Source organism: Falco biarmicus, chromosome 1 (assembly GCF_023638135.1).
Source record: "Falco biarmicus isolate bFalBia1 chromosome 1, bFalBia1.pri, whole genome shotgun sequence".
NCBI lineage: Eukaryota > Metazoa > Chordata > Aves > Falconiformes > Falconidae > Falco > Falco biarmicus.
Genome location: NC_079288.1, coordinates 2,663,715 through 2,678,228, shown reverse-complemented (window position 1 = coordinate 2,678,228; position 14,514 = coordinate 2,663,715). Strand labels below are relative to the sequence as shown.

The 14,514-nt window shown below is 41.4% G+C and overlaps 1 protein-coding gene across 3 annotated transcripts in view; it reads left to right on the top strand.

Annotated features, from left to right (window-relative positions):
* Positions 1-13,899, top strand: part of KCNJ16 (potassium inwardly rectifying channel subfamily J member 16) — a 34,777-nt gene extending 20,878 nt beyond the window's left edge. For all 3 annotated transcript variants that reach the window (XM_056360260.1, XM_056360241.1, XM_056360251.1), the window contains one exon: positions 9,449-13,899. In XM_056360260.1, the coding sequence (XP_056216235.1) occupies positions 9,525-10,814 (1,290 nt within the window). In that variant the 5' untranslated portion in view covers positions 9,449-9,524 and the 3' untranslated portion in view covers positions 10,815-13,899. The remainder of the gene's footprint in view (positions 1-9,448) is intronic.
* Positions 13,900-14,514: the final 615 nt, after the last annotated feature.

The window sequence follows — 14,514 nt, the reverse complement described above, 5'->3', positions numbered from 1 at the left end:
CTGCGTGAGGTGGGTTGTGAAAGCCATTTTCAGTGCCTGTTACAATGAACATCACATGCACAGTGTGGAAAGCGATAGCGCAGCAAGAATAAAAGTTATCTTCACTCAACAACCATTGAGAATTCAGAAGTCATGTCTGAAAGAAGCATCCTGTTCCCAAATTTCCGATAGACCTCAGTGGAGTTAAGTAACAATATGGGAAGCCAACATTCTGCCAAAATCTGAACAACAAAAAAAGAAGGTTTAAAAAAGCCCTTGTTCCTTAGAAAGTATTGCTGTAATTCCAGCAAGCCAAGCCAGTTCTGAAGAGCATGGATGGATGCTGCCTGTGGTGATACTAAGAATCCCAGCAGCTAGAGCTGATCCAAAACAAGAAATCAAAGACAACCCCTTTGCTGACTTCAGTAGGACTTGGATCAGGTCTGATCTCTGAAACCATTTAATATATTTCACAGGCTTTTAAAAAGTAGTGACATATATAGCCTGACAAATGTGGAAGCATATTTTGGTTTGGATGAAGAACCTGAAACGCGGGAGGCTGTGCAGGACTATGGGCCTTGGCTGAGCAGCCCTAGTCAAAGGAGCTCCATGATATCTTCTGCCAGGCTAGGGAGAAAAACACATTTAGGCGTATCAGAGGTGGACTTCTGCTGTATCTATATTCACAAGTGAGAGTCATACAAAGCTGCTTAGAAAAGCAAATAGTGATTCTTGACCCTAGCAGTGATTGATAAATTAACTTCTTGAAGCAGAGTATTTGCCTGGTTCATCTGCCTGCATGTGTTGATGTCAGCCACAGATTTTTCTGGTGCTTTTCCTAAATAAAAAAGCACTGATACATTGTTTGACTTGATCCTTAGCTAATACTTATCTCAACCTCTTTGATTTGGGAATCAATCTAGAAAGCTGAGACAGAAGGGGTTTTTTTTTTTATGGTATTTCCTAAAAATAAAGTAGGTCATAGTGGATGTGATTCATTTTATTTACATGTTTTATTTAGATTTTTTTTTCTTCTCACTTCCATTTCCTCAAAGGAGTAATGCAGAATTGTATTTTCACTGTTAAACCCTACTTTAGTTTTGAAAATGTAAAGGCTTTGGTGGTTTAATTGGCATTTGGGGTATTTTAGTAGGTGGGATGATACAGCTTCGGAGGATTATAGTGGAATTCCTGCCGAGGTCAGCAGCCCAAAGCTGAGATCAGTAGAAACTTGCAAGTGCTCCTCCTGTCTGTCCTGGATAGCCCTTAGAAGTTAGTAACTGGTGTCAAGCTACATCTTAGAGGTGGGGGAAAAAATATCAGAGATCCTCAGGCTTCCTACTCATTTTTTACTTCTCTCATCTGTTGAACAGAGCTCACTCATGCTGTTAACTTGGGATTGTGCTTTATTTTATTCTATTCCTTGTATGAAACACAATAGCAAGGCATCTGATCCAAACTCCATTGACACCAACACAAGGCTTCGCATTGTCAAAGCTGCAGCCATTGGAATTGGTAGGATCAAAACTTGCACGGGCAACGTAAGGGGTTCTCTGATCTTCACATAACCCTTTGGTTAAATACACATAACCTTTTCTTCTCTCAGTTGTTTTTGCTATGCCTGCAGACACAGAGAACTGCAGGACCAGGGAGCAGCGAGGTACATAGGACTGCGGGAGCTAACGGTAGTGCCACAAGAAGTGCAGCCCTGTATCTGTACCTTTCTTATTCTACAGAAGAATATATATATACTCTAATTAAGAATATATATATACTCGAATAAAGAACACAACCAGAAAGACAGTGACTTCGTGTTCTTATGTCACACTGCCCTTCCCTGGCTATTTGCCTTCCCTGGATATTTGGTTTACAATGTACTCCAAAAAACAGGAAAAAAAGGAGTATGCTTTCTGCCTCAGGAAGCAGGGTTGCACAGCGTGACGTAAAGGAAACGGTCCCTGAGACTGGAAGAACCCTTTCAGAATCTCAGCTCTTGCCCGCCCCCCAAATCCTACTTCGTTAATAACCTGTTGTGTTTTAAAAGATATAACAGCACTGAACTGCAGCAAATAACAGAGCTGAGGGTGTTGGCTCCGTTAAATGAAAGTGGTCAGCATTATCTAATCTGATTCTGTCATTGTTCATGACCTGCCACTTACCTATTGTTGAATACATTATTATATTACATCATGTCTATTAAGAGCTGCAACAAACTGTTCTACTGTTCCGTGCCAGCAATATGTGGTGGAAAAGTTCCTCGAAGAATTTTTCTGTGCCTCTGTAGGCTGAGTGTAATCCATAAGGCTTGATGCGTGGAGAAATCCCACCACACACCTCTGCAGAACTATTGAAATGAACCTTCACTGTGCGTCGGCGCAGACATGAGTGTGTCAGGGGAGGACGGAGGAGGAAATTATAATTCACGCTAACACTTGTATTCGATTGCCTCACAGCTAACTTGTATTAAAGCCCAGGGGATTCTGCCTGCTGCAGTAAGGAATAGGTTGGCTACTGGTTTCCGGAGAAAGACAACTGGATATAAAATACATCTTTTCAGCTACTCCATGTCTGCATGTCTGGTAGATTTTCCAGGATGTGTACCAGCTCTACCAGTTTTAAGAAGTAAGGCTACAGGGGCCTGACCAGAAATAGAGGTGCTCTGGTCCTATCAGCTCAATACCAAAACGCAAATGGCTCATAGCTGCTGGGAGGAGAACCAGGAGGAGGAATTTTCAGGCAGGAGGAGATGCCCCCTGGCAGGTGTGGGCTGTGCTAGGTGCACAGCAGGGTCACCCTGGAGGGTTGGGTGCTCAGGTGCTCCCATTCACTTGGTTGCACTGTTGTGCTTGTGGTCTTGGCTCATCAGGGCAGCCCTGGGCCTGTGGGTGCACTGGGGCTGCACCCAGCCTGGGTGCCATGTCTACCCACCCACAGCTGCACTAGCGGGGGGGATGTGGTGTTGTGCTGGCGAGTACATGCTGTGTCTGGTCGCCTTAGCACAGGAGCTGCTGAGAGCTGAGGGTTAAAAGGAGGAAGAGAGTCCTGAGAGTCAACAGTTTTAGGTTTCCCCCTGCCAAATCGTCTGAGACAAAGAATGGCAGTGAGGCCCGAAATCAAGACTTTCAAGTTGCCAGCACTTTCCATTTCTCATGGTATTTCAGTGTTTCCACTGGCTTGTTCCTGGCTAAAACCATGCAGTGCATACAGTGCAAATAAATTAAAATAGACATTTTCAGCTTTCTACAGATTTTGGGAATTGCTCTGAGTGGTAAGCAGGGGGCTGGTTCATTTTTAACCTGTCCTGTGGCTCTGAAACAGGCAACCAGCCCTCAACAAGGAGCAACTTTCAAAGCCTGTCCTCTCAAACTTAAGGGGCCAAAATTCTTTCCTTTTTTCTTTTTTTTTCTTTTTTTTCTTTTTTTTTTTTGGTTTTGTTTTAAAGAGATCTGGTTTCACTTAGATGAATTAAATGTCAATATATCTGTTACTGTGAGTTGTTCCAGTGTAGATTACAGCACTATTGCATGACTGGAAAACCTGCGCAGAGGTCGTCTGGTCTGTGCTGTTTACGTCTATCTTTTAAGATGTTTAATAAACAAGCACGTCTATATTGATACTTTTAAAACTGTTTAATTAACAAGCACTTATATATTGATACTTTTAAAAATGTTTACTAAACAAGCACTTACATATTGATACTTTTTAACATGTTTAATAAACAAGCACTTACATATTGATACTTTAGGTCTTGTTTGTGTACAGAGGTATTGAATAAGAAGTCTAAGAAATACACTTTTTCTCCAGCTCTGAGCTTCACCTGTTAGAAGTTTCCTTTTATTTCTGTAGCTGCAATCTTCTCTTCTGCTGTTGAAAGACCCCTATACACAAGATTACAGCGAGGAGAGGTCTTCCGTGCCAGGTGACGCTTGCAGAGCTGTGTGTTGCAGCCTGACAGCCATGCTGCTGGGTGAACCGCAGCCCTACCAGCCTCCACTGCACTCCGTCATCTAAACTAAAGTGATGGGAACAACAAAACTTTTTTTTTTTAAAGGGCGGGTTGAACCATTTAAAAGCTTCGCTCCGGAGGCTTCAAAGGCGTTATTATGGATGTAGGAAAGTTCTGTGATTGAAGCTCCCGCTGGGCTGTGCTTCACTCTGGTAAAGTCAGCACAAAAGCATGTACTGATCTGAAAGCGCTCTAGGTCATGCTTTGTCGTGGGAACCCCTCTCCTGCATCCTTGCTCCCTAGAGATCCAACTCTGCGTTCAGTTGAGGGGATGTTCCAGCCCCCCTCACCTTGTAAAGGTGCCCTTTAGTCATTTGCGGGGATCTGATCTGAGACGAGGAACATCAAATATAAAAAGAAAGCCCGCTTGTAACATAAAGCCGTGCTCATCAGTATCTTGCACCTGACCCGTTAGATACGAGGACTATCAGACACTTTCTGAAACTGTGAACATCATTGTGCTTTTTTGTTCTGCCAGAGGAGACAAGTGAAAGCTTTCACAATGTAAAGATAAGTCTGTCTTGTGGGTTAGGGTGATCAGCCTTCCAAGCCAAGCAGGCAGTAGTTTCAGCACAGTTGCGGGTGTCCTGGAGTGTACCTGTTGGAGGCTGCGAGCAAACACCTCCGTGGCCAGCCGTGGGGTGCGCGTGGTACAAGACATACAAACGGTGAATTGGGATGTGTGCCAGCCCTGCTCTGGGGATTACCTACCAGAAGCAGGAAAACTGGCTGTATTAGGAGCAGTTAGGTGCCTTTGCAAAGAAGAATCCTAATGCTGCCCTATAATAGATTCATTTAGATTTTGTGGGTGGTGGCTTTTTTTTTTGTTTTGTTTTGTTTGGTTTTTTTTAAAGAAGCGAATACTTGAGTCAATTCCAAAGCAGCTCAAAAGGTTTCTACTTGTCACATTTCTGGTCTCTGAGCTGCAAGCCTTCCAGGGTTACACAACTATGACTAAAACTGGAAACCTTTCAGACCATTTCCAAGATGCAGCAGGAAACTGAGGTGATTGCTAAACCGATGCTAGAGAGAGATCCACTTCCATGTGTGTGGGGTTAGAGTACGCAATTGCATTCGGAGGTTTCGAGTTGTTTTCTTTTTGATTTAATCTCAGAACAGAATTATTCTGCAACCCAGATCTTCACATTGTTTTGCTTAATGTTTTACAAACAGGCTGTTGACTGAAGTTGTCACTGAAAAAAAATTCACCCCTACTTGTTTACATAATGGGAAAATATAGTCATAAAAGGGGCGTAGCAACGACTTGTTAGGTATTAAGTTAAGGTGCAATATAGGGATTATCCTCATAAAACACTGAGCTCTAAACTTAAAATGTCAAAATTAAATTGACAACTACATTTAGTGGAAGTTTTTAAAAGGCTAAACTTGATGCTTAAGGCTTTTAAGTTACTGTTATTCTGAATGAGCTGATGAAAATCCAGAGTTCAAATTCCTTTGGTACAGCGGTTCTTTTTGAGAGGAACTAGATGAAAATTATGAATATGATAAGAAGGCTTGCTTCTGCCAGTGTTTGCTTTGTGTTAGCTCTTCACTGGGCATAAATAGGTGCTGAGGTTTTTGCTGTTTCTGCCGCTGCACTGCTTTATGACCTTTGAAATACAGGAATTTACCTGCCTTTCTCCTATATCTAATTGGGGTGAAATTTTCAAAGATACCAGTTTGGGGGGGTCAATATGCAGGCCCCATAAACACAGGTCTCTAGAGCAGTTCTGTGCCTCCCTGAGCATGTTCCAGTATCCAACACAGTAAGAACCTAACCCTGGCTTAAATAATTAAGAATATATGTTGATTTTCTGAACTGAGCCTGATACATATATGCTTTAGGAGTATTTCTGAACCCTTTCTAGCATTTATCTTAATGATTTTTTTGCGATTTCTCTGTTTCTTTCTTCTGACTATCCTGCACAGCTTCACTGCTCCATTTTTGTCTCTGAGAAGTTTTTTATTTGGGAGCAAAATAAGTTTCTAAAAATGGTTAGCAAAGGTACTGAAAATTTAGCACACTTTCTTTTCTGAACAACGGAACAGTATGCAAAAGAGGTTCATGATGTGTATAAACATGCCCAGAAATACAGGGGGGAAAAAACCCCAGCCACGGAAAATAGAAGAAAGACAAAAACGGGCGAGGGTTTGTGTGTTAGTGTTAGAGGAAGGTGAAAACGCTTCCTGACAACATCTGAGAATCATTTGCAGCAACCGATCCATGAGCTTTAGTGAGTAGAGAATGTTTTTAAATCCTCCCCCACCCCCTTTGCTAATCTTTACCAGGTAGTAAGACCTTTAATGTAATTCGTATGGCTTTCTTAGGGATGTGTAAAATACTTCCATTTTGAAAAATCAGATTTTTGAAATGTCGCTAAGATTTAAGTTTGTAAGTCTGGTTGTGAGTCTGTGGTCTTCTCTCCTTTAAAATTTGGTAATAATAATAGTCTTCAGACTGTTTTGCAATAGTCAGCATGTCTCAGTAAAGTAAGTGATGAACATCTGGCTTCACAGCCTCACTGCCTCTCGTTTGGAATAGGAAAATCACGTGCCTCTTTCAAAGTGTCCCCATGAATGAAGTACAGATCGTAATACAGGCTTACTAATTCAGAACCATTGAAGGGTATTTTTTTAGACTTAAATGATAAACATCGGACAATGTAAAAGAAGTTATTAATTACGATGCATGATTATTATCGCACTTGAGAGACTTTAAGAGGTAGCCTGGAAAAGTTTAGACTTGGCTTACCTTTAAGACCCCCAAACCACTGGGTGACATTTTTAGATGGTTTTGAGTGGCTGAGAAGGCTATTTCCTAAGACTTACAGGCACATTTGGGATTTTAGGTCATCTGGGGCACGTCTCCACTGTGCAAGGCCAAACATCTCTGAGCAATCCAATTTTCAACATGACGGAGAAAGATTAACGCAGATTCTGAGAGCAATATATGTCCGTTAATGTTGCTCTGCACTGATCCTTTTTTACTCCATCCAGCTTCAATTCTAGATTGTTTGGTTCTGGTTTAGGAAGCTCTACATCACCTTCCCTTTCTTATTACAGACATATTTTTGAATGTTCTGAAAATCCAGTCTAGTGGATGTTTTGTTTATACCAGTCAAAAAACCATCCCAGGCATCCATGAGCATATATGTATTACTACAACCTACATGATAGTAGTAGGAGAGACCCTAAGCAGAGTCAGAGCTCCTAATGCAAGAATTGCCTCCTGTGTGTGACAGACTACCATAAACTCAGAGTGGAGTTAGCCACATCGCTACATGTCTGACAGCCGACAGTCCATGAGTCTTGCCAGCACCAACAAAATCTAAAGATATTGCCAGCAAAACACTGTTTTTGAAACATGATGATTTGCTGATGGCAACAGCAGTGAGTGGAATCAGCTCAGCAGTCTGATTCATGAACTGTTCAGCCCTTTTAGGGTCCCAGGACGTTTGTGAGTATTTTCAAGGAAATCTAGTTTGATTCAGTCAATAAGAAAAACAGCACAAGCCTAAGTATGTTTTTTATTTAAGATTATATTGGCTCCTGATTACAATTTGCTGCATTTTCACACCTCACAATATGAGGTTCTTAAAAAAATAACCGTTTCCAGTTTTTGTTTGTTGTTAAATATGACTTATAAAATGTTAGGTCAAGAGTCTTCAATAGACTAGGCTACGCTGTTTGTTTTAAAGCTATGAGTAAAGCGAGTCATATGAATGTTTCCAAAGACTGTATTCCAAGAAGTATTTTTGGAAACATTAATGTTGTGTTTTTTAATGAAGGCCACATTCTGAGGCTACGACACCATATGTCACATTCATTTCTGTACTGGAAAAAAAAAAAAAAAAAAAAAAGACAAGAAAAAAGAAATGGAAACTATGTTTGGCTTTTAAGTGTTTTTGGATTAGTGTCTATGCATGCTTGTCATTGTTCCTTGGATGAGAGAAGAGTTCTCGGTCTGTTAATCTAGTCCATCCAATATATATTACACTCTATGGGCCTGCCTTGAAGTGTGTGCAGTCATTTATACTCAGGCAAACTGAATGAAGAGCTGAGGAAAAAGTTTACCACTAGGAAACTTTTTTTTAATTTCATTTTCCATTAATATGTTGGCTTCATTGTAAACCTACCTCTGAACTTTTGTCAGCTGAAACCAGCTTAAAAATGGGAAAAAGGACTTGTCATTTTTCCATTGAAAACTTAACATTTTTTGGAGTAATGACAGGTTTTCCTCAAAAATATTGGCTTTTGTTTCCTTCAGAAATATCAGGTAGAAGCATGATATATGGCAAAAATTGTGAGTTGCTCTAGCTGCGTACCCTATAGCTTCTGACCTGTCAGCGTTTTGTGTGTTAGCAGTTGGGATATGGCAGCATGAGCTGGAGACCTGCAGGAAAAGGCATTTCCTGTATCCTACAAGTGATTCATCAGCATCCTGTAACTGATTACTTCAGCTAAGTCTTTCCTTTTTTATTGGATTCCAGTTGATGAGTTCTCAGTTTCTAACATAAGTTCTTGTTATTAGTCACTAAACGTATAGCCTAGCACTTCGTACTGCTGGAGTTCATATGGTTGCAATCTGCAAAGACATCAGGTTTTTTTCTCTGATCTGACAGAGGAATCTCCTAATTCACATCACTTCCTAAATTTGTGTCATCCACAAATTTTATTAACGTACTGCATGTTTGTTTCAAACTCATTAATAAAGATTTAAATACTTTTTGGCAGCCGGATTTTTTTGTTTTGTTTTGTTTTAAGGAATGATTTGAGAGGCTTCCCAGGACCTCAGAGAGGTTTCTTTTTCAATTGAAATGTAAATACTTTTCTACAAATTGAACAAATATGTCTCTGTAGCACTAGCCTAGTAAAGTTCAGTTCCATGACCAGGCATTTCTGGGCAATACTGAAACACAAACAGTGATGAATGATTGTGTGTTTGATACGTTTTCTGATTAAAACATGTTAGCACTTAATTCGCCTGTCCATGCTACAGAATCTTATGTACAAATGACAGTGTTTTCCTATGCATTTCTTCTAATGGAGGAAAACAAACAACCATGCAACAAATATTTACTACCTCAAATATTTGCCTAACTTTAAGGGGGTTCATGGCATTCCTGTGACAGTTCATGACAGCCCATCCTGATTTGAGTGTCACTTCACCAGAACATTAGAAGAGATATTCACAGTGGGGTCACCACAGACTGGTTTGATTTCTGGTTTTATCTGCATACCAGATTTTAGGATTGATATGGACATTTCTAACTAGTTGAATTTCTGGCTGCCTCATATTTCCAGGCCTAAGTTTTTTCGCTATGTTTTTAAATGAATGTCAGAGTCTGTAGTCTTCAGAAAATTGCTCATGATGGCCAGAGAGTGAATATATTTAGATTTGGTGTTACACAGTTCTGGCATAGGACATTAAAACAAAAATAAACTTTTTCTTCTATTTCATAGGTTTCCAATGAACAAAGAAAACAAATAGCCCCTGGGACCACAAGTGTGTTCTGTAAACTGGTGCCACGAGGCAACTATGAGAAAGATGACTGAACAGAGCGGGTGCTATAAGCCCGTTAACATACAGGGAAATAAGATCAGTTACCAACGCACTTGTCAAGAAAGCCCTGAAATGGGGATGAAAAGATTGCAGAAGCGATTTCTCCACAAGGATGGCAGCTGCAATGTGTACTTCAAACACATCTTTGGGGAATGGGAGAGCTATGTAGTGGACATATTTACCACACTGGTGGACATCAAGTGGCGCCATATGTTTGTGATATTCTCATTGTCATATGTTCTTTCATGGTTGTTCTTTGGACTAGTCTTCTGGTTGATAGCAATCCAACACGGAGATTTATTCAATGATGAAGAAATAACCCCCTGTGTTGCAAACGTCCATAGCTTCACAGGAGCATTCCTGTTCTCCCTTGAAACCCAAACGACCATCGGTTACGGTTACCGCTGTGTTACAGAAGAGTGCTCCGTTGCAATCCTCATGGTTATCCTACAGTCAGTGTTAAGCTGCATTATTGATACCTTCATCATCGGAGCAGCCTTGGCAAAAATGGCCACGGCTCGAAAGAGGGCACAAACCATTCGGTTCAGCTACTATGCTGTAGTGGGGTTAAGGGATGACAAATTTTGCCTCATGTGGCGCATTGGTGATTTCCGACCAAATCACATGGTTGAGGGCTCTGTACGAGCTCAGCTTCTGCGCTACAAGGAAGACAAGGAGGGCAGAATGACGATGGAGTACAAGGACTTGAAGCTGCTAAATGACCAGATCATACTTGTTACACCGGTGACAGTCGTACATGAAATTGATAGTGAGAGCCCCTTGTATGGTCTAGATCGGAAAGCTCTGGCCAAGGACAACTTTGAAATCCTGGTCACATTTGTCTACACGGGTGATTCAACAGGAACATCACATCAGTCAAGAAGTTCATATGTCCCCAGAGAGATTCTGTGGGGCCATAGGTTTAACGATGTCTTACATGTAAAGAAAAAATACTATAAGGTAGATTGCTTACAGTTTGAAGAAACCACAGAAGTTTATGCTCCTCACTGCAGTGCCATGCAACTGGATCGGAAGGAGCAAGAATGGAACCGAAGCGAGAAGACACGGGAAAAAGAAGCAGAGACATCAGCACTGGAGATCAAGCCTTTTAGTACTAACCAAAAGTCATTTAGTGCAGTTGCCCTCATCACCAGTTGTGAAGATCCAGAAGACCCAGTGACAACTATCAGCCAGCCTTCTGGAGCAGTTTCTTATCAGAAAGCAGCTGTGACCTTAAGTAGGCTGTCAATGGAGTCCCAAATCTAGCTTTTTACTGCCATGAAAATCACTTCCAACAAATTGTCCCATCATAGCTTTTAGAATATAAACAATGAACTCATATGCACAAGTATTTATATTATAAACCTCGCTGACAGCGTGCCCACATTGTAATACATTGCTGAGCTGCTAGAAGAAGTTTCACACTGGTTAGCGTGGGTATCAGTAACAGATTAGCATTGGCACAAGAAAACAGCTCACATTTGGGTTGACTAGACAGCTACTGTACTTGAGCAAACTTCTTGTAAACTTTATTACCCTGCAGGGACCAATGTTGGACATACCCAGAGATAGATAATGATCTAGGCAGGGAACAAAACCAATGTAGTGTGCCCTCTAGGTCAGATTTTTCAAAGCTGCCTAATTTATTTGGAAAGCCAGTTCCCAGTCTCCCCAGGAGGCTCCGAAACTCCCCTGCGATCGCAGCGAACAGTGACTCTCATCATGCCCAAACCCTGATCCCCGGGTTACACTGGGGAATCCACGGGGATGTTCTTCGTAGGAAGGAGAGAACTGGCAAGAATAAGTGAACACACAATTGCTTTGGACACCTGCTTACACCCTGCCTAGTGCTGTGGGATCCACAGTGGGATCCTGGGGAACTTTTCTCATTTCCGAGCCATGAGCCACGTGCTGTCAGCTGGCTTGGGGTTGTGGGCAGGTTTTTGACGTGGCTCCGCGGCTGGGAGGGCTGGCCAAACTGGCTCCTTCGCACTGTGCAGAAATCAAAACGAGACCTCATGTTTGAAATTGAAATCAGCAAAATCAGACTGAGCCTCAGAGATCATGCTTTTAGAGCGAGCTGTGCAATATTTTAAATCAAAACACCTTTCATTTCAGAATGTCACCTTTGTTTTCCTTTTTAGTGTATTATGCTTCTTTAAAAAGACAAAGATCAATCTGGAGACCAAACAGTGTGATTTTGTTGAAACAAAATACATCTGAAATGACTGGGTAAAAATTATCCTTTGCAGAGAAATTCAACATACTCAGCTGTCAGATCAGCTTGGAAAAAGGGGAATGTTAATGTTTTGAAGTTCTCTGTGACATGGACATTCTGTGCTCTGCACATCTCTGCAGTTATTCAATAAGCAGTATCTCATGATGCTTTTTCCCCCGATGATTATGGTTAATTTGCATTGTATCTAATTACCATGCTAACGTAAAAATAATTATCTCTGAATTTGTGGTTACTTAAAATGGGATTTATCTCACCTGACCTCAGCCATCAAGAGATCGTTTGTCTACTTGTCGAGGCTCTCTGCGGTTACTGGAACTCTTCTTCTGTCTTCACAGGGGAGTTCATCCCATCTTACTCTGGCTTTTTAGGGAGCTGAAGGCAATAGGATGTGTTTATCCTGGAAATGTTCATCCCTTTCCATTTATTGTTGAAGGAGATGAGATGACTGTTGTGGAAATGCTGGCTAACTTTAGGCTGCTAAAATTAGGTCTGACGAGTCATCCACATCAGTCTGACTAATTGAACGTTTTTATGAGCTCATCACATTTAAGGAAGAAAAATAGCATGCTGAATCTTTTCCCTGAAATTTGCTGCATATAGTAGTATTGCTGTGTTATTTTAATGTATCTTGCATTTCTCTTTTTCTAGCACTTGTCTTTGGATATTTGTGATCCCTTCAGGTAAAACCAAGCATATTAGCAAGCCTGGGGGGGAGATGGTTGTTCCAAAGCTCATTAATTGCCTATTTTATATGCTGAATCATCAGCAGCATCACTGCAGTAGAAAACATTGTATTGTATCCTGGATTTGAGCACTGGCAGGCACTGGGGAAACAATCTAAAAACATGGAAAGGAGTGTAAGAAAATGTGTAAGGGTCTCAGTACTTACGTGGTGTCGGAAAAAACACCATCCGGATTGTATAAAATAGAATACAACCTTCAAGACATGTGAAGTAATCCTTCCGCACCCCTCTTTGAAAGCTCTTGGCTGGATTACCTTGTTCTATGTTGGGCACTGCACTTTGGGAAAGCCATGGAACAATTTGAAGGGAATCCAGAGATCTAGAAAACACGTCAGTGAGGAAGTAGGGAAATAAGGTGTTTCAGTCCAAAAAAGCGTTAGGAAGCAAAGAAACCGTTCTCAAACACAAAAATTGAAGCTCGGGAGAGAGGGACAATCTGTTGCCTGCAGCTGGTGGGTAGGACAGGAAAACATGGGCTTAAACTGAAGGCAAAGAGTTTGAAGTTAATTAGGAAACACTGCCATTAAGGCAGCAAAGCACTGACAGGTCTGTGGGGTGTGTAATCTCTGTGGTGATGGCTCTGGGGAGCCTGCTGGAGAAAACGACTCGCAGGAGTGATACAGAATGGTCAGATGTTGAGCTTTCCAACCCTGTTTTTCTGTGATCCTGTGATTTTTAGAAAAAGGGAATGTCTAACCTGAAATCTCCTTACCTGGTCACTTTACAAGTACTTACACACATTCGCTTAATCACGTAGGTAAAGCTACTCGGAGAGATGAGCTCCTACTGAGATACATAATCAGAATCCCCAAAAGAACTTCAAAGGGTGCATATTTCAGGTGCTGTTTGTAAAAGCAGTTTCCCCTGTTGAGCTGTGAATCTCAGCTGCCTTCCCCTCTCCCAGTTATGTACTGTGTGAGCCTCTTGCGGTGAAAAAAATTCTTTCCTCAGAATGACTTTCCTGTAAGTGAAAGTACCAGGAGTCTGATTTAGCATTTTGTCACATGCTTCTTGGTACAGATACATATAAATATGTGAGCATGTAGAGTAATGTATGCATTGGCATATAAGTCAACCACTAACTGACGAGGGTCAGGAAGAAACTTCTCTCCTGGGCATGTTAATTCGTAACAGGCTACTATACAGTTTCTTCTACTTTTATCTACAGCATCTGATACCAGCCAGTGCTGGAGACAGGATACTGGTTGAACCCCTGGTCTCAACCCATCTGGCTTTTTCTGGTTTTCTCTGTTTGATATTTTTATTTCATTTATCACAGTACAAAAACTAGGTTTAATAATGTATAGTAACGCATGCATTGCATTTTTATGAATACAGACACAGAAATAAAGAACATGCCTCTACCATACACCTTGTGAGAGCACATTTCACTTTTCTTCCCTTCAGCCACAGTTTTAAGCTTCCGTACCTTATGCGTTAAGAAGTCATGGAAAGATTTATAAGAGGCAGAGTCATCTTTTGACTTTAAAAGGTGCCAAATTACAAGAAAACTCACAAAGTTATGTATACACTCTGTGAAAGCTTCTTAGCATGGACTTGGTTTGTTTGGAGGAACGTGCCAAACACAGACATGCACACACATGTGTCTGTGTTCCAGTCACACCCAGAGCTTGCACACTTCACCTGCAACCTCCTCACCCACTGAAGGATCTTGGATAGCACCAGGCGGATAAGGCAGGAATGGGCAAAGGTGTGGAAGGGATACACAGCCACACAAAACGTGCACACTCCTTCCTTAACTATCATTTAGGTGGTGCCTGACTGCGCTCCTGGGAGAGCTAGTTCTTGCATCCTCCTTGCCTAGGAGGGGACCTAGGAAAGACTTGAAGCACAGTGGTGTGCAGCAGCTTTGGGTAAGTAGGAGAGAGAATATTCCTTACCCATCTGCTTTTTCTAGATGAGGATGTTTTCCTTTTGGGGTTTTTTGTGTGTAGGTGGGTTTTTTTAATGTTATTCATCCCCA